At 32.5% G+C, this 20,424-nt stretch overlaps 2 protein-coding genes and 1 pseudogene across 2 annotated transcripts; all 3 read left to right on the top strand.

The window, feature by feature from the left end:
* Positions 1-72: 72 nt before the first annotated feature.
* On the top strand, positions 73-7,309 carry LOC123909911 (protease Do-like 8, chloroplastic). The gene is made up of 13 exons (XM_045960846.1): positions 73-339; positions 1,706-1,833; positions 2,484-2,566; positions 3,154-3,252; positions 3,371-3,437; positions 3,911-3,986; positions 4,076-4,142; positions 4,715-4,932; positions 5,431-5,498; positions 5,760-5,839; positions 6,064-6,150; positions 6,235-6,342; positions 6,974-7,309. The coding sequence occupies exons 1-13, from the start codon at positions 83-85 to the stop codon at positions 7,100-7,102; spliced, it is 1,467 nt and encodes a 488-aa protein (XP_045816802.1). The 5' UTR covers positions 73-82; the 3' UTR covers positions 7,103-7,309.
* A 978-nt stretch (positions 7,310-8,287) lies between these two features.
* Positions 8,288-9,118, top strand: LOC123910247 (protease Do-like 8, chloroplastic). Its single transcript, XM_045961335.1, has 4 exons — positions 8,288-8,303; positions 8,486-8,637; positions 8,861-8,947; positions 9,032-9,118. Exons 1-4 carry the CDS (start codon positions 8,288-8,290, stop codon positions 9,116-9,118), a joined length of 342 nt encoding a protein of 113 aa, XP_045817291.1.
* A 4,848-nt stretch (positions 9,119-13,966) lies between these two features.
* LOC123910244 lies at positions 13,967-18,978 on the top strand (annotated as a pseudogene).
* Positions 18,979-20,424: the final 1,446 nt, after the last annotated feature.

The raw sequence follows: 20,424 nt of genomic DNA, 5'->3' as shown, positions 1-20,424 counted from the left end.
AAAAACATATTTAAATTTATTTTAAACATGAACTAAAACTAGTTTGTACATTTCTGTCTTGTAACCAAAAAAAAAATTATACATGCGTCAAAATTCCGAGAATCACAAAACAATATCTGACTCAAACTCAAATAAACAACATAGCTTCTCTTATCTCTCTTTCTTTCTTCAGAGAGAGAAAAAGAAAATGCAAGTATCAGCATGCAACTTGTGGTGTATGTCAATGCCAACTCAGAGAAGCAGCACTGCTCTAAGTCGCCGTGAGATTTGCATATCTTCTTCTGTTTGCTCCAACTCCCCTAATGATGCTCTTTCTCACCAATCCATTTCCATTTCAAGGTTTCACCTTCATATACTATGAGCCCGTTTGGATTAGCTTATTTTTGAGTTTATGCAAAAAAACTTATGCAATATAAATTAAGTTTATTCTATTTTATAAGTTCAGACCAGTGAAAATTGTATTTTTATAAGCTATTTGCATAAGCTTTTTGCATAAGTTTAAAAATAAGCTAATTCAAACGGGCCTTATATACGCTTTTCTTCTTTCAACTTATATAATAATTTGTGTTATATATGTTTTTAGTGCTTGTAATTATCTCAAATTTTCATTCTTTACAAAATTGTATGCTTTTATTCCTTAATTAGTTGCTAAAGAGACTTAGGGTATGTTTGGATAAATAGCTTATTTGCAGCTTATAACACAAGCACTTATTATGTATAACTTTACTTAATGCTATTTTTATAGGAAAAGATAAAATAACAATAAATTGTTTTTTTTACTTATTTTTTTTTTTTTTATATATATTCAACGTGACACTATTTCCATAAGTTATATTGTAGAACTTATGAAAATAAGTTGAATTTTTTTAACAAAAATTGTCATAAGCTGTTTTCATAAGTCCTCCCAAATAATATGACAAAACTTATGTCAGTAGATAAAGTCAATCCAAACAGGCCCTTAATGGTTTGTTTGAACAAATTAGTTAAAGCCCTTGTAGTATAAATATTAGTGCTTACTATTATATAGGTACTTATATATAAGTTATTTCTATAATAAAAGATAAAATGGAGTTTTCTTATATAAGCTATAAGCTGTTTTTATATCTTATCCTATCCCTAAGAGCTTATGAAATTAAGCTGTAAACAGTTAGTGGAAATATCATAAGCTATTTTCCTAAGTTCTCTCAAACAATCTCACAAGTGCTTATGTCAGTAGATTAACTCTATTTGAATAAACAACTTAATTAAGCGCTCATTAACACAAATGTTTAGCATATATATGTTTGTACTTAAGCTATTTCTATAGCAAAAGATATAATAAAGTAAAACTACTTCCATACAAGCTATAAGTTGTTTTTATAAGCTATCCTGAAGCTTATAAAGTATAAACATGTCATAAGTTGTTTCTAAGTTCTTCCAAATAGTATCACAAGTGCTTATGCTACTAGGTAAGTTCAAAAATGTCAATCCAAACAGATCTTAAAAAGTAGGACTAAAAAGTTGGTATGACAACAGAAAAACAAAAAGATATTTAACCCTTAAGATTCAAATAAAAATATGCAAGTGGGTGTTTTATTATTTTTGTTATTATGGCCAAAGTTTCAATCTTTTTTTGCATGTCATTCATCACAAAAGTTTTTTTTTTTTACTCTTAGGAAGGGTTTTGTAACTTGTAATTGTAACTGTTGTTGATGTGTGTTTATAGGACTGTTCAAGATCAAACTCAGGATTCTGATGCCATGCTGAGGAAGATTGTTGTGTCCCCAACAAGACGTGTGTTAATGGCGAGTTTGACACTGTTTCCCTATTTCTGTTCTTCAAGGTACTTGTCAGGTCCGCACAGTTCTGTTTTCATGTTTCAATTGTTTGATTGTATATAAACAGTTTTTAAAATAGCTTATTCATAGCTTATTTGAACGTGTTTTATGAAATAAGCACTTGTGCTATTGTTTGGCATAGTTTTAAGATAAGCAGTTGAGGTCCTTAATTAAAGCTTTAGATTCATCCTTTATCTTTTTTCCGAAGTTGATTCTGTAACAAGTCTAATGGTGTTGACGTTTCAATTCTTAAAGGACCGACATAGAAAAAAGAAGATAAAGAAGGAATCTGAAACTTCAAATTAAGATTAGGAACCTCTGGACTAAAATTGCCTATAATTTATGATATGTCCATAAGCTATTTTCAGCTTATTTAAAAACATTACGAAACTCCTTATATAGAACATATATGGAGTTTACCCTTCTTTTTCAAAATGGTAGAAATAATTTGTAATAAATCCTTATATGATAAACACGTCATTAAATTGTTTATCCAAAAGCCTCTTTAGATTCATTTCATATAATAAGCACTTATCTTAGTAAGTTAGTATATGGATAAACTCATAAAAATAACTCATGATGACATGTTCATAATCTCTTTTCATCTTACTTCAATAGGATTTTCACTCCTATAATAGCTTATTGAATCGAATTGTAAATGTACAGCCCTAGCCTTGGGAGATACATCCGTGACCATCGAAGAAGTGACACCACCCGTGTTTTCTTCTGGACCACTCTTTCCTGCAGAGGTAACCTTTCAACTCTAGCCCCTCCTTTGTCTATATTGGTTGTATGACACTTTTGAATCCTTCAATAGCAATGTTCCTAAAAGGTTATTCCTATCATGGTTATCAATATCTTATGATATATACAAGTCGTATCTCGATTCATTACAAAACTAAACTCCATTGATATGAATCCCTAGCGTGTATCTGTTTTGAATATGAATACCATCTTGAATGTCGATTTAATGTGATGAATCCCAATTTATTCTAATGTTAGTGCAGCCAACCTCTTTTTTGTCAACTTCGTACAGCCGTGCAATTTTCTGTTGTCATTTAATTTATGACTTGAATCTTGAATTATTTTGATGTTCATATATAATATATCAGCTTATAATTTTACTGTCATCTGTTTTTACTTAAAAATATTATATTTTCATTGGTAATGTATCTTATTGAATCGAATTGTAAATGTACTATTCATCTGTTTTTATATTTACTGTCATTGGTAATATTATATATACTGTCATCTGTTTTTACTATTCATAATAAGATTTGATTCAGAAATTAGAAAATAGGTCTCTCAATTAATGATTTGAATCTTCATTTGGCAGGACCGAATTGTTCAACTCTTTGAAAATAACACAAACTCTGTTGTTAACATCTTTGATGTGACGTTGCGTCCTCAACTTAATGTGACTGGTGTGGTTGAGGTAATTTAGCATTCAAATAATACCTATATCTGATTATCGATTTTATTGATCAACATTATATTAATGATATATGGTAGGAATCAAACAATGTAGTCACATTTTGTATTCATACTGGCAGATTCCCGAAGGAAATGGCTCTGGAGTAGTTTGGGATGAAGAGGGCCACATTGTGACAAATTATCACGGTGAGAATCAGTGGAGAAATTACAGTTCTATGTTTAAAGTCTGTTAGGATTGAATCATTTGAGTTTATTTACTGGCATAAACACTTGTGAAACTGTTTGGGAGATATTATGGAAACAGTTTATTTCCATAAGCTCTTCAGGATAGCTTATGAAAATATGCTATAAGTGCTTTATTAACTGTTTATCCAAATAAGGCCCAAGTCTGAATGTAGTTTCGTGCATATCTAAAACCAGATACACAAACATTTAGCATTGATTCTCCTAACCAAGATTTTAGTGAACTATGACACTGAGTGGATGTGCATACGGCTTCTCTTATTTGGATCTATCTTTTCCCTCTATTGATCACATTAACTTTGATTTCATAATTTTGACATGAATTCTTGACCCGATAATAAGAATTCGTTGAAGTTTTTGGATATTAAATGTCTTTTTTATCTTAATTCTAACAGTTACATTCTTGTATTACTCAGTAATTGGCAATGCGCTTTCGAGAAATCCAAGTCCCGGTCAGGTTGTTGCACGAATTAATATTCTAGCGTCAGAAGGGTGAGGCTCAAGGACACTTAATTTCTTTGCATTTTCTGTTTTAAACTTAATAATCAATATATGTATCTCTAACACTTTCCTTTATAAAGGGTGCAAAAGAATTTTGAAGGTACCCTCATTGGAGCTGACCGTTTAAAGGATCTAGCTGTCTTGAAGGTATTTCTTTTCAACTTTTTGGATTTGATCACAAACAATTGAAGTTGGGTTCTATTCATGTTGTATCTTGTGCGATTTCTGAATGTCGTATAAGATGATGAGAAGATCTTTATTCACATATTAAGGCCTTGATTGTGTTGTATGTTTATGCTCTCGAGTTGAAACTCATATCCATAACGGAATGCAGATCATTTCATACACATTCCACATGGGTATTAAAAGATCTGCATTCATAAACTTTTGAACTATTTTTATTTGCGTGTAAATCACTTGTTATTAGTATGTAATCTACTTAACAACATATCTATTTAAATTTACATCGTATACAAACTACTGAGATAGTAAGTGGTAACATCCATATAGAATATTTTGCTTCCAAATTTGACTTCTTTTTGCTGTTATGTTCTCTGGAAATGATCTTGCGCATTTTACCCCCGTGTTCAATTTGATGCATTGAAACCCTAAACCAATGAATGTGTAAATCACATCTTCTATTACTATCTAACTTAAATGGTTAACTAACTTGTGCATGTATCTTACATGATGATATATTAATAACTTTACAAATACAGGTAGAAGCTCCTAAAGAGATTTTAAAGCCTATCATGGTGGGGGAGTCAGCGTCTCTAAAAGTTGGACAGCAATGTTTGGCGATTGGAAATCCATTTGGCTTTGATCACACACTCACAGTTGGGGTTATTAGTGGACTTAACCGAGATATTTTTAGTAAAACCGGTGTAACAATTGGTGGTGGTATTCAAACTGACGCGGCCATAAATCCTGGAAACAGGTAATACTATGCCCCCTTTGACATATATTTGAACTAAGAAGAAATTACTTTTCAATTTTCTTTACCAACTTTCTCCCTAGAGTTGTGCAATTCACTGACCTGTTTGTATGAACAGCTTAATTAAGTGCTTATAGCATAAACACTTACTCCCTCCGTGACACTTTATAAGCAAAATTGATTTTTTTTGTTCATACATTAAATATACAATGAACCTAAAAAGTCAATTTTGCTTATAAAGTGTCACGGAGGGAGTACCATACAAGTGTTTATGTATAAGCTATTTCTATTACAAAAGATAATATAAAGTCAAACTGTTTTCGTATAAACCATAAGCTGTTTCCATAAGTTATCTTGTAGAGCTTATGAAAATAGCTTAAGGACATCTCGTCAGTTGTGCATGTTTCCATAAGCTTTCAACTAGTGCTCTTTGATGATCAGTGATAACTTGTTTTCATATATCACACTTTTCATTTATTACTTTTAGTGTGAATCTAATAGCGGAGGTCCACTTCTGAATTCGAAAGGAAGCTTAATTGGGATCAATGCCGCAATATTTACTCAGACAGGCAAGTTTCTTCATCATTGTTACCATCATAATCATGAGTTTAACTATGATACACAACAATCTGAATATTATTAGCTCAGGAAATGTTTTTGGTCCACTTGCAATACTTTTAACTACTTTTCATTTCATTTCATCTCATCAAATTGTTGCTGTATTTGATTTTCCTTGCACGAGGAAGTGATTTCATAAGCCAAAAGTTCTAGTTTTTCTTATATCACTTTTGTATTCCTCACTTTCATTGCCATTTTTGTCGGTATTGCAGGAACTTCAGCTGGTGTTGGATTTGCTATTCCATCTTCAACCGTACTTAGAATCGTTCCTCAGTTGATTCAGTTTGGAAAAGTAAGTAGTTAGATATTAACTCTTTATCTTGGCAATGCCTCCTTTAGAAATATTATAATTGTACGATTTTAACGTTTATGTCTTTATGCTCATACGTACGCCACTGTCCATGTTTATCTTTTTTACATAAACACAAACATTGTCTATAGCAGCATATTTTATAACTTTTCAAGATATATACCCTTGTATTTGAGTCCTTTTTATTTTTTATTTATCAATTTAAGGTTGTTAGAGCTGGTTTGAATGTGGATATTGCTCCAGATTTAATTGCAAATCAACTTAACGTTCGAAATGGAGCTCTTATTCTAACGGTAAATCTATGATATTTTTTCTTATATCAAACTTTGTATTTATAGCTTCTTCTAAATCATTCTTTAACTCTTTTACTTCCTTAGGTTCCAAAAAATAGTCTTGCTGCAAAAGTTGGGCTAAATCCCACAACAAGGGGATTTGCTGGTAATATAGTCCTTGGAGATATCATCATTGCAGTTGACAATAAGCCTGTGAGCCTTCTTTTTCCAAAACTCTAATACATACCTATACTAAGGGCCTGTTTGGATTGACTTGTTTTTGAGCTTATGTGAAACAACTTACGCAAATAAATAAACTTTTTTATTTATTATTATAAGTTTTTCAAGGTAGTTTATGAGAAAACAACTTATAAAGATATACAATTTTTGTTAGTGAAAACTTATAAATTAACATAAAGCTTTATTTATTTGCATAAGCTATTTTCATAACCTAAAAAATAAGTCAAATCCAAACGGCCCTGAAGACCTATTTGGATTGCTTTATTTGAGCTTATCTACTGACATAAGCATTTGTAAGACTGATAGAGAGACCTTGTGGAAATAGTAGATGACATGTCTATAAGTTGTTTTCAACTTATTTCCATAAGCTCTCCATATAGCTTATGAAAACAGCGTATAGTTTATCCAAAAGCAGTTCAACTTTATTTTACATTTGTTATAGAAATAGCTTAAAATATACACCTATATGCGCTTAGTTAAGTGATGCTCATTAATAAGCCAAAACATTCATTTCATATTACTAACTTTTATTTGACCTTTCCTATGCTTATAAGTCGACGATATATTTTCATTAATTTGAAAACTTTGGTGCATCCTTTGGTAGGTCAAAAGCAGAGGAGAGTTGTTGAAAGTACTAGATGAATATAATGTAGGAGATAAAGTAATGTTTCTGATTCAGAGGGGTGATGAAAAGTTGGAGCTGCCTGTGGTACTTGAGGAACAAAGTTCTTGAGAAGTATATATGCATCATCAAGATATATTGTAAATTAAGAACAAATGTGTTTTTATTTGTTCATTTTAAAGATGATGGAAAGGATTATAAATTGATAATGACATGTGACGATTAGAGATGTTGAAGGTCAGGAAAACACAAGAAAATGGAGGTTTAATTTTGAATTGTGTTAAATTAAAAAATTAAAATGTATCTGTTAGGTTGCTACTGCTGCTACTACTACTACTACTACACTATTCTTAGAGTTGGGTTTAAGAGAAAAAAAGGCAATAATAAGCTACTTTTAAGTTTTGATCATGCATAAAATTCTTTTCAAGAGGTTGAAAAGGGTTTGGAGCAATTCGGAAAAAGGCTTTGTGAAACGCACCGTTTAATATTTTAAGAAAAAAATAATAATAAAAATAAATAAATAAATAAATAAAGAAATAACACACCGCACCGCCATTGTTGTCTCACGTTTCCATTTCCTCTTCACTTTCTATTTCTCAGTTCCAACACTTCACCTTCATTTCAAGTTCAATTTTTCCACTTCTTTCATTCAAAAATCACCAATTTCTCCCATAAATCATAGAAAATTTTACATATAAGCAAAGCAATCTCAGTCCTTCAAGTAATTTTGGATATGATTTTGGGGTTGGGGTTAGTGCTCAAAGGAAGAAGAAGAGAACCCATCTCTTGAAAGTTGTTCATGGATACTCCTTGAGGTAAAACTTTATGATTCATAAAAATTTAGAAATGATATCTATCTTGGATGAGTAGTGGAACTAGAATAGATAGTAAAAATCTTAGATTTTCATGAGTCCCTTTCAAACTCTAACTCTAACAAGTTGGGGGTTTGTCTAATTCTCTAATCTATTGGTAGTGTGATCTTAAATAAGTTTCCCCAGAGCTGAAATTATTGTATGATGTTCAGATTCGGTGGAAATTGCTTCGGTGATAATTCCGGAAGGCATTGTTAGGAACGAAGTTGATTCGTCATAGTTGTGAGTTGATGATAATCATTACTACTTATTTTAACTACTATTATCAATTTTATGTTACTTATTTTCTATGCTAAAGTATTTATAAAATTGGGGAACACACCCTTTGAACATTTTCTCGTCGTTGTTATATAATTTCCATGTCATCAAATTAACTATACTCTATTTGGACTTATCCATGACTTGTTGAGCAAATGAATTGAAAATGAGGTTTGATTGTGGTATTGTTACATAAATTTCAATATCTCATGAAACGTCGATTTTGATAAATATGTTTTGAGAATAATGATTTCAATCAAGTAACCGATAACGAGAATAATTTTTAACTACTTTTCATTTCATTTCATCTCATCGAATTGTTGCTGTATTTGAATTTCCTTGCACGAGGAAGTGATTTCATAAGCCAAAAGTTCTAGTTTTTCTTATATCACTTTTGTATTCCTCACTTTCATTGCCATTTTTGTCGGTATTGCAGGAACTTCAGCTGGTGTTGGATTTGCTATTCCATCTTCAACTGTACTTAGAATCGTTCCTCAGTTGATTCAGTTTGGAAAAGTAAGTAGTTAGATATTAACTCTTTATCTTGGCAATGCATCCTTTAGATATATTATATTTGTACAATTTAACGTTTATGTCTTTATGCTCATACGTACGCCACTGTCCATGTTTATCTTTTCTACATAAACACAAACATTGTCTATAGCAGCATATTTTATAACTTTTCAAGATATATACCCTTGTATTTGAGTCCTTTTTATTTTTTATTTATCAATTTAAGGTTGTTAGAGCTGGTTTGAACGTGGATATTGCTCCAGATTTAATTGCAAATCAACTTAACGTTCGAAATGGGGCTCTTATTCTAACGGTAAATCCATGATATGTTTTCTTATATCAAACTTTGTATTTATAGCTTCTTCTAAATCATTCTTTAACTCTTTTACTTCCTTAGGTTCCAAAAAATAGTCTTGCTGCAAAAGTTGGGCTAAATCCCACAACAAGGGGATTTGCTGGTAATATAGTCCTTAGATTTTCATGAGTCCCTTTCAAACTCTAACTCTAACAAGTTGGGGGTTTGTCTAATTCTCAAATCTATTGGTAGTGTGATCTTAAATAAGTTTCCCCAGAGCTGAAATTATTGTATGATGTTCAGATTCGGTGGAAATTGCTTCGGTGATCATTCCGGAAGGCATTGTTAGGAACGAAGTTGATTCGTCATAGTTGTGAGTTGATGATAATCATTACTACTTATTTTAACTACTATTATCAATTTTATGTTACTTATTTTCTATGTTAAAGTATTTATAAAATTGGGGAACACACCCTTTGAACATTTTCTCGTCATTGTTATATAATTTCCATGTCATCAAATTAACTATACTCTATTTGGACTTATCCATGACTTGTTGAGCAAATGAATTGAAAATGAGGTTTGATTGTGGTATTGTTACATAAATTTCAATATCTCGTGAAACGTGGATTTTGATAAATATGTTTTGAGAATAATGATTTCAATCAAGTAACCGATAACGAGGGTAACGGTCTAGGTGCACCTAGTTATATAATATCGAGTAGAAAAGGGCTATCCGTTAGATGGAGCCGCCCCTAAGTGAAAGGCCACTCTTAGGAGGAAAGGGCTATCAACGAGATGGAGCCGTCTCTCGATTCTCTCGTAACGCATTGGCTATCGACGAGCTGTAGACTCCATAATTAAAGATGAGGATGTATTTTCGTAATCGAGGAGAAAAGGGCTATCCGTTAGATGGAGCCGCCCCTAAGTGAAAGACCACTCTTAGGAGGAAAGGGCTATCAACGAGATGGAGCCGTCTCTTGATTTTCTCGTTATGACTTCTTTTTATTTGATTGGATTTCTATATTTTTATTATTTCAAATTTCAAACTCTATAATGATTTGGATCGAGTATTATTTATATTACGTAGTTATTACTATACAATAATTATTACAAGCTTTCTAAAAAAATCAAATGCTCGTGTCTTTGTGTGTTTCCCATCTAGTTGGTAATGATTGTTATCTCTCACCAAGTCCTTGTGACTTACTCCTTCATCTTATATTGTTTTTCAGATTCAAAGTCAACTGAATAGAAAGCTTCTAGCAGAGTTAAAGATCTGTCAATGTCACTCTTTTGGTAGGCCTTCTTGATGAAAAACTATTTTGTATATGTATATTTGGAGTTGATCGAGTATCTGCAGCTATTTTGAGTCTAGGAATATCTTGTTTTGAAATGTATAAATTTAAACATGTATTTCTCAAAACTCTAGTTGATGATGTATCATGTAAAACAGGATTTATTCTGATTTGGAAACATTGAAAATACAGATGAGACTTTGTCGAAATTTCAGTAAAATTTTTCTAAAGTAAATAGTCATTTGGAAATAATATATTTATTGTTTGTTAAATTCGGTCATTAGGCTTGCCGGACTAGTATTAGTTCGTGCGCCGGTCACGATTGGAGTTGGGTCGTGACACTTTGATGGAGGGTTGTCGTTGAATTTTGAAAAGTGTTGTTGTTGTTGTTGTTGTTTTTTGGTGAGGATGAGAAAGAGGATTTGATGGAGGGTAGTAATAAGGGTGATATTGGTGTTTGGTGAGAAGGTAAAGAGAATGTAGAGAATGATGTTTGCAATGAAGAATGGTTGTGAGTGAAAGAGAGTTGAGGAAAGTGGTGAGTTTTGGGAAGAGAATTCATAGCTAAAGGTTGAAGAGCACTTCGGATTCTAACTTCCGAAAGTGTGCAATAGGGGTAATTTGGTCATAATGGGGGGTCTAAGAGCAATAAGGGGGGCTAAAATAGCAATTTTCATCAAGAAATTCTCCTTAAATTAATGTTGAAGAATAATAAGAAAGGCCAAATTTGAATTAAATTAAAATATATCTGTTTGGAAACAAAATTATGCATTTCAATGTCAAACTAAAGATTGCCAAACTAATTGTAAAAGCCAGTCAATTTAGTTGCTCAAATCAATATACATAACTGTGTGCAACTATATTACAATAGAGAATCCGGATCCAATTTCTAACAAAAAACGGGGCAAACTATCATCTTGTTAATATATATATTCGTATAATAATTACACTTAAATGGAGGGTAAATAAGTAACAAGCTGTGCTGCTAACATTTTTTGAATGACAAAATCAATCCTTTTAAATACTATGTCTAGAGACCTGGGAGACAGCACATTGCTATACATAACTCTTTGAACTCTTTTCAAAATATTCATAGCATCTGGTGCTCAAAAACCATCATTGGTCTATAAATATATTGAAATTGCAAATATATTCCTAATGCCTTTTGAGAACTAAATTGACTGGCGAAAAATAGATTTGAAAACCAAATTAAATATTTCAAATTCATCTGTATGTTTGACTAACGAAAAAATATACGACGACCAAATTAACTATCTAAAAACATATTTGAAGTCCAAAATAATTAATGAAAAAAACACTTGTAGATCTAATATTGTAATTTTGATACATTCAGAAACAAAATGTAATAGTGAAATAGATTTCTAGAGATGGTAATTTGAGGTAAATGATAATTTTATATGTAGGGCTAGTTTTAACTTCTTTAATTGTAGGTAAGCTTTGGCTATTTAGAGTATTTTTCTAATTTTTTGACCAAACAATATTTATCTAATAAAACATACAAGATCTAGTTTTTTTTTTGGTGAATATACATAATCTAGCACCAGGTTCGATGAAACACCAGTCAAAAGCATAAAAAAGATCGTAGACACCATGTTTCGAAGAACGATAAGAAGATCCAAATTATCTTCAACGAACAAAAACATCATACTAGACATGAGAGCGGTTTCATCTGTTTTCTTGATTTCGCTGGAAGAATTCCATAACCATGCCATAAACAGAAAGATTAAACCAAAAACCCAAAATTACTCCTTCCGGTCCTTTTTAGTACATTGTGCAAAATTATTCCTTCCAGTCCTTTTTATAAGGAACATTTTTTTAAAAAAAATCATATATATTACTATAAATTTTTAGTGGCCCACGCCAAATTTTTTTTTCCACTTCCGCCATTGATAAGGATTACATAAAAAAATATATAATAATACCTAATGGACTAGACTTCTAACATCTTTTTTGACTCGGACTAGACTTCTAACATGTGAAGCCCAGTACTTAAAGGTCTATTATCTAACGGTCATAACCATCAGAAAGATCAATGACATCAAGGTTTCGACCCACCAAAAGATCAAAGTTATCTTAAAAAACACAGAAACAACATCGAAGTGTACACAAAATGTAACATCATAATCAAGAAGCAAATGGAAGGAAAAGAGAAAAATACAAAAGAAAATATGAAAATAATAATGATATACATGTAGTATTTGTTGAGACAAAATCCTATTTTGATGTTTTAAAGATAACAACCCTTAATTAAATTTTAATTTGATTCTGATCATTTTGTGATCTAACAAGTGCTCTTGAGTGATTTAATTTAAGAACAGATGCAAAGGATTAAATTAACCTTATTTCACTCATAAGAAAAGAATCAAACATGTTTTAGACAAATCTGCCTCAGAGATTGATCTCAGATTGGTCTCCAGACTAACATGTTCAAAAGCATAAGCACTTATTCAAGTCAACTTTGCGCAAGACAAGAATGAACTTTTAAGTTGGACTTATTTAAAGATCATAACAGTTCAAATAAGTCATTTAAGGAAAGGAATTGATTTTGGTTCTTGAGCTTACTCGAATAAGCTTCTTTAAGGTATAATAACTTCACATCTTGCAACAAGGCTTTATGTTCTCCAAGAACATCATTAAAGAAGATAATCTAGACCAATGAGAACTCAACAACAAGTACTAACAGCTTGCATAAAGAATCATATATGAACCATAGTACAAGAGTATGACAAGGGTGGCTACATTCTTCCATAAAATTCACTATTCATGTGTCCTTTGAAGGACAAGTGAACAGTGGCTACTCTATGCCTTTGATGAAGAGTTTACAGCTGGTTGACAACTTGCAACAACTTGCAACAGCTATATTTTCGTTGGACCTTATCCACACCATCTCAGAGAATGGTCTCCAACGTCCTGGAGAATGATCTCCCAGTTTCTGCACTTAGGTGGCAATCTTATCTAAAGGCATTCAAATTCTATTTCCACACATGGGAAATACATTTGCAACGGATATACACTCAGAGACAACCCATTTACAGTTGGCCAAAGAATATTTCTGACCAACAAGTACAAGTGACTGTCAGAGACCATGAGAAGAACGATCTCCTGAAGCATCTGAAGGACAGAATCACATGGGCTGGTTTGTTTGTCTCTCAACGGCTATTTCTCCACTCACAACGAATATGTGTGATGTCCAAGCAACAAGGGAGCATCTCCATCTATAAATAGCACGTTGGTTTAATGGGAAGAGCAAGAACTTGAAGCACACAAAGCAATCTAAATACATTCCATCTCAAGCAATCAAGCTCTTCTTTTCACTCATACTCTAAAGCTCTCTAGAAATCTAGGATCATATTTTGTAGAGTACTTTGAGTGTATCAATTTGTAAGCTTCACATCCGGTTAGGTGTATAAGCTTAGATCCAAAAGAATCATTGTTAAATCTTTAGGATTCTCTCAAGTCAATTGGGTATAATTGATTGAGGTTACCTTGTAAAGGTAGATCAGCTGAATATAGCTGGATACTTTGTGATCTGGATTTAGGTCATAAAGGGTTCTTTGATCTGGGCTTAGATCAAAGGGAAGTTTCTGTAATCTTGGTCTAGATTATAGTGGATAATCTCACGCAAGTGGGGACTGGAGTAGCCCATACTATTAAGGGGTGAACCAGGATAAATTCTTTGTGTGATTCTCTTCTCCCTTACTCTTTTATTTTGTGCAAACACTATACACACTAATCACTTGATTATTTGCACTTACATTTTAAGGAGAACGTTCTCCAGTTGATCTAACCATCAAGCTTTTGTAGGCTGTTATTGTCTAACTTTATTTTGCAGTAGAAAATTTTAAAGGGTCACAATTCAAACCCCCCTTCCTTGTGACAAACCTTGTTACTTCAATTGGCATCAGAGCACTGCCTCTAAAGTCTAAGCATCTAACAAGTGCTTGAGGAAAAGATTCAGGAAGGAAGTAATGTCTAAACCTGCAAAATTCATCTCAGAAGGAGGATCATCAACTAGACCACCTCTTTTTGAAGGAAATGACTACTATTACTGGAAAGACAAGATGGAACTATTTCTTAGATCACAAGACATCAACATGTGGACTGTTGTAGAAGTTGGAGACTATACTCCACTGGTCAAAGATTCATTCACACCAAAACCACAGCTTGAGTGGACAACTCAGGAATCTGACAGGGTACTACTAAACACTAAAGCTCAATTATTTATTAAAAGTGCTTTGTGCAGGGAAGAATATGACAGGATCATGGAATGCAAGACGGCCAAAGAAATGTGGACTACTCTTCAAACACACCATGAAGGAACCAGCCACATAAAAGAAACAAGAATTGACATAGGAGTACGAAAGTTTGAACTGTTTGAAATGAGTAACAGTGAAACTATAGATCAAATGTATGGAAGGTTTACAGTTATCATAAATGAGCTAAACTCTCTTGGTAAAAAATATACCACACATGAGAGAATAAGAAAGCTACTAAGATGTCTACCAGAAGAATGGAGACACATAGTAACTGCAATAACTGTAGCAAAAGATCTTAAGAAAATGGATCTTGAAGATTTCATTGGATCTTTAAAAGCTCATGAAGCAATACTTCAAGAAAAGAAACCAGCAAATAACAAAATGATTGCTCTAGAATCACAAGTAAAAGAGAACCTTAAAAGAGAAATAACATGTGATGAAGAGAATCCTCTTCAACAAGATGATGAGGAAGAAATGGCTTTTCTCTCAAGAAGAATCCAAAGGCTGATGATGAGAAGAAATCAAATCAAAAATTCATTTCCACCAAGAAGAAATGAAACTGATTTAAGCCAAGTAAAGTGTTACGGATGCAATCAAACTGGACATTACAAAAATGAATGTCCAAAGCTGAAGCAAAGAAAACCTCCCTACAACAAATCCATGATGGCTACATGGGACGATCTAGAAGAATTACCAGAAGAAGAAGAAGCAAATGTCTGCCTAATGACCAGAACCAACTTTGATGAGGTAAATCTTGAACCTTGTTCATCATGCATGAAAACTGAACAACTATTTGATAATCTCTTGTATGATTCACAAATTACTGCTCAAAAGTATGATCAACTTAAAAATGAACTCACTGAAATTATTAAAGAAAGAGATGAGTATAAATTTGAACTTACTAAAGTCATCAAAGAAAAAGATGAGTATGAAACTAAAAATAAAACCTTAGAAGACACTTTAAAAAGAGTTCAAAATGATCTAGATAAAGTATCTAAGTTAAGTAAAGAAGAAATTATTGTTCAACAAGAAAACTTAGGACTAAAACAGAATATTTCACTTTTAGAAAAAGACATAGCCAAATATGTAAAAGCAACTGAAACCTTTGAAAACATCCTAGGTGTTCAACAAAGAGTAATTGATAAAAATGGAATAGGCTTCAAAACTCATCAAACAATTTATGATAAAGTTTTCTTACCTAAAAAAGATCAAAAAGTAAAAAAACTGTTTTGTTCCTTCTGTCATAAACATGGACATATAAGATACTTTTGTTTTAAGAAAAGATCAAAAAATTCTGTGAGAGATCATTCTCCAGATAATCTCCAAAACTGGTCTCAAAGGAATGCATACACAAAACCATCTCATAAGAGAATGCATTTTAAAAACACTAACCAACAAGGACCCAAATCCATATGGGTACCAAAAGTCTTACTAAACTCAAATGCAGGAATGTATGCTAGCAGTCAAGAAAAAGCCATGGTACTTGGACAGTGGCTGCTCAAGGCACATGACTGGAGACAGACACAGCTTCCTTTCCTTTGAAGAAAAGGAAGGAGGAACCGTTACCTTTGGAAATAATGAAAAAGCTAGCATCAAAGGTAAAGGTATAATAGGTAAAATTAATTCTGCTAAATTAGAAAATGTTCATTATGTAGAAGGTCTAGAACATAACTTAATAAGTATTAGCCAATTGTGTGATAGTGGTCTTGAAGTCATTTTTAAAACTCATACATGTGAAATTAAACAAATATCTTCTGGAAAAACACTTTTTAATGGATTAAGAAAAAAGAATGTGTATGTCATATATCTAGATGAACTGCCTGTTGAATCATGTTTTGTATCTCTTGAAAAGGATAAATGGATTTGGCATAAAAGGGCATGACATGTAAATATGAGGACAATTGCAAAACTTTCTCAACTTGATCTAGTAAGAGGATTACCAAAGATAAGTTTTGACAAAGATAAACTATGTGAAAGTTGTACAAAGGGAAAACAAGCTAAAAGCAGTTTTAAACCAAAAGACTTTATTTCAACTAAAAAACCTCTTGAGCTACTTCACATAGATTTGTTTGGACCTGTCAAAACTACCAGTCTAGGTGGTAAAAACTATGGTTTTGTTATTGTTGATGACTATTCTAGATACACATGGGTTTTGTTTTTAAAAAATAAAGATGAATCTTTTGAATCTTTTAAAATCTTTTGTAAAAAGGTTCAAAATGAAAGAGGTTCAAATATCATCTCCATAAGAAGTGATCATGGTGGAGAATTTGAAAACTCCCACTTTGAATCATTCTTTGATGAAAATGGTATTTCTCACAACTTTTCTTGTCCAAGAACTCCTCAACAAAACGGAGTTGTTGAAAGAAAAAATAGAACCTTACAAGAAATGGCAAGAACTATGATAGACGAATCCAATGTTGAAAAATACTTTTGGGCTGAAGCTGTCAACACTGCTTGCTATATCTTGAATAGAATGTCTATTAGAAAAGTTTTGAACAAAACCCCTTATGAACTTTGGAAAGATAAAAAACCAAATGTTTCTTATTTTCACATTTTTGGGTGTTATTGTTAGATCTTAAATATTAAAGACAATCTAGGAAAATTTGACTCTAAGTCTGATAAAGGAATCTTTTTAGGATACTCTTTAACATCTAAAGCATATAGAGTTTATAATCTAACATCAAAATCTTTGGAAGAAAGCATGCATGTAAAATTTGATGAATATGATGATATATCATGTGTAAGAGAAATAGATGATGAAGATGAGCAAAGCTCATCAAAAGAACAGGTTGCAGAACAGGAATCACCACCTCAAGAACCTCCTAAAACGTGGAAGATTGTAAACAATCATCCTCAAGAACAAATAATAGGCGATACTGCAGAAGGTGTAAGAACCAGAAGATCATTTCAACTTAATGAGAACAATCTAGCTATGATCTCTCAAATTGAGCCAAAATCCATAGATGAAGCTATCATTGATGAATCATGGAAAATTGCTATGAAAGAAGAACTTTCACAATTTGAAAAGAATGAAGTATGGAAGCTAGTACCAGCTCTTGCAGATCATTCTATCATTGGAACTAGATGGGTCTTCAGAAATAAAATGGATGAAAATGGTAAGGTAATTCGCAACAAAGCAAAACTTGTTGCTCAAGGTTATAATCAACAAGAAGGTATAGATTATGATGAGACTTTTGCACCAGTAGCAAGGTTAGAAGCAATTAGAATATTACTTGCATATGCATCTCATAAGTGTCTTAAACTTTTTCAAATGGATGTGAAAAGTGCATTTTTAAATGGATTTTTAAATGAAGAGGTTTATGTCCATCAACCTCCTGATTTTAAAGATGAACACAAACCTAATCATGTTTTTAAACTTACCAAAGCTTTATATGGACTTAAACAAGCCCCAAGAGCATGGTATGATAGATTAAGCTCATTTTTAATTGAAAATGGTTTTTCTAGAGGAAAAATTGATACAACACTTTTTAGAAAAACAAATGAAAATGATTTATTAATTGTGCAAGTATATGTTGATGATATTATATTTGGTGCTACTAACGAAAAAATGTGCGAGGATTTTTCAAACCTTATGCAAAGTGAATTTGAAATGAGCATGATGGGAGAACTCAGTTTCTTTCTTGGCTTGCAAATCAAGCAACAAGATGATGGAATCTTTATTAGTCAAGAAAAATATATCAAAGATCTTCTCAAGAAGTACAACATGAATGAAGCAAAGATCATGACTACTCCAATGCATCCATCAACAAATTTAGACAAAGATGAAAGTGGTAAAACTGTGTCTGAAAAAGAATATAGAGGAATGATTGGATCACTTCTATATTTAACTGCAAGTAGACCAGACATTGTATTCTCAGTTGGTCTTTGTGCAAGATTTCAAACATCTCCAAGGGAATCTCACCTTACAGCAGTCAAAAGGATTTTTAGATATTTGGTGGGAACACCAGATGTTGGTCTATGGTACAAAAAGGGATCACATTTTGACCTAAAAGCCTATTGTGATGCTGACTATGCTGGTGACAAACTTGAAAGAAAAAGCACAAGTGGTGCTTGTCAATTTCTTGGTGAGGCTCTTGTAAGTTGGTGCTGCAGAAAGCAAAACACCATAGCACTCTCAACAACTGAAGCAGAATATGTATCAGCTGCAAATTGTTGTTCTCAAGTGATATGGATCAAAAACCAACTTGAAGACTTCTCTCTAAGGTACACAAATATTAAAATTCTTTGTGATAATACTAGTGCTATTAATTTATCAAAGAACCCCATTCAGCATTCTAGATCCAAACATATTGAAATTAAGCATCATTTCATACGTGACCATGTTTGCAAAAAAGATGTTGAATTAATATTTGTTGATACGGAATCTCAATTAGCTGATATTTTTACAAAACCTTTAGTTGAAGATCGTTTTAATTTTATCAAAGAAAATTTAAAAATTATAAAAAATCCTAGCTAAGCTTTGTTGAAATCTCTTTCTTTTGGAGAACGCCAGGAGAACATTCTTTCCCTGAACGAAAAGTAGAACATGAGTTATTTTTAAAATACATCAGAATCTCTTAATTTTTTAATTCTAAATTAACATTTTTTTCAGACCTTTGTACCTCTCTTATGTCTCACACGCAAATCTCTCTCTCCTTAGTGTCATTATTATTACCTCTCTCCTTTTATCTTCCCTAAGTACACTTATACACTATTCATTATGGTACTAAGCTACACCTAACATATCTATCAATCTTTTTCTATTCTCCATACACTCTCTCTTTATTGATTTATTTAATCAATACAAACTTAATACACTTCATCATAACCACCGAAAAAACCTTATCTCTCTCTCTCTCTCCACTATTCATCAAACCCTCCTTGATTCTACTCTCTCACTGTTCATCTCTCAATCCACACAAAAAATGGCTCGATTAAAGAAATCTGGAAATAAGAACAAGAAGGATAGTTCTTCATCCTCCTCCAAATCACCAAAACGCTCACCTCCACCTGCTTCTTCCAAAAGTCAGGTACTAAATCATCCTCCTCCACCTCTTTTAAATCCCTTCCAGATCATGAAAATGAGACAGAAATTCAATCCAACCCTCTTGGATGGACAAACTTGTTCAACATTAGAGAAACTCATTATCCTAACCTTATCTCAGCTTTTTATTTCAATGCTGTCATTTCCTCTGAACAAACCTACATTGCATCTGAACTCAAAGGAGTAAAATTCAAGGTCTCTGAACAACTTCTAAGTGAACTCCTAGATGTACCCTCATCTGGTCACAAACTATATGGAGAAAGCTGGTTCTCCATGGCAGGAATAAACAAGGAAACATTCATGTCTGAAATTTTTGAACCCGGAACCCCTCTCAAAAATCCATCCTCTTCCAAACTCAAACTTGTGTTCAAAATGTTCCACAACATGTGTCTTCATGCCATCTTTCCCAGAAAAGGTAGCAAGGATAAAGTCACTGACAATGATATGTTAATAATGTATCATATGTTCAACAAAATTCCTCTTAACCTACCCTTTGTCATGCTCAAGCATATGATTTCTGTCATTGAAAATGAATCCAGAAAAGTCACTCTTCCTTATGGAATGTTTCTAACAAGAGTCTTTAACAAGTTCAAAGTAAGCTTTGAAGGAGAAGAAGGAAAGAATTCATCTACCACATTCTCCCTAAAGAATATTGGAAGAATGAAGTTCATAGGAGATATTGAAGACCACACCATTCCTGATCCAAGCCAGAAAAGAAAAAGAGAGGAATTTGAAAAGGATAGCAATCTGAACCTTCTAGCTGAAGTCATGACAACACAGCAGGGAGACCATCCAGAGATCATTCTCCCAGTCTCAGCTCCAACAGATCAAACCAAAGAAACTGTAAGTGAGAAAACCACTTCTGCTCAGTTCAACCCT

Source organism: Trifolium pratense, linkage group LG2, assembly GCF_020283565.1.
Source record: "Trifolium pratense cultivar HEN17-A07 linkage group LG2, ARS_RC_1.1, whole genome shotgun sequence".
NCBI classification, from domain to species: Eukaryota; Viridiplantae; Streptophyta; class Magnoliopsida; order Fabales; family Fabaceae; genus Trifolium; species Trifolium pratense.
Note: the sequence above shows the minus strand (reverse complement) of the source record. Positions and strands in the feature narration are given on the sequence as shown.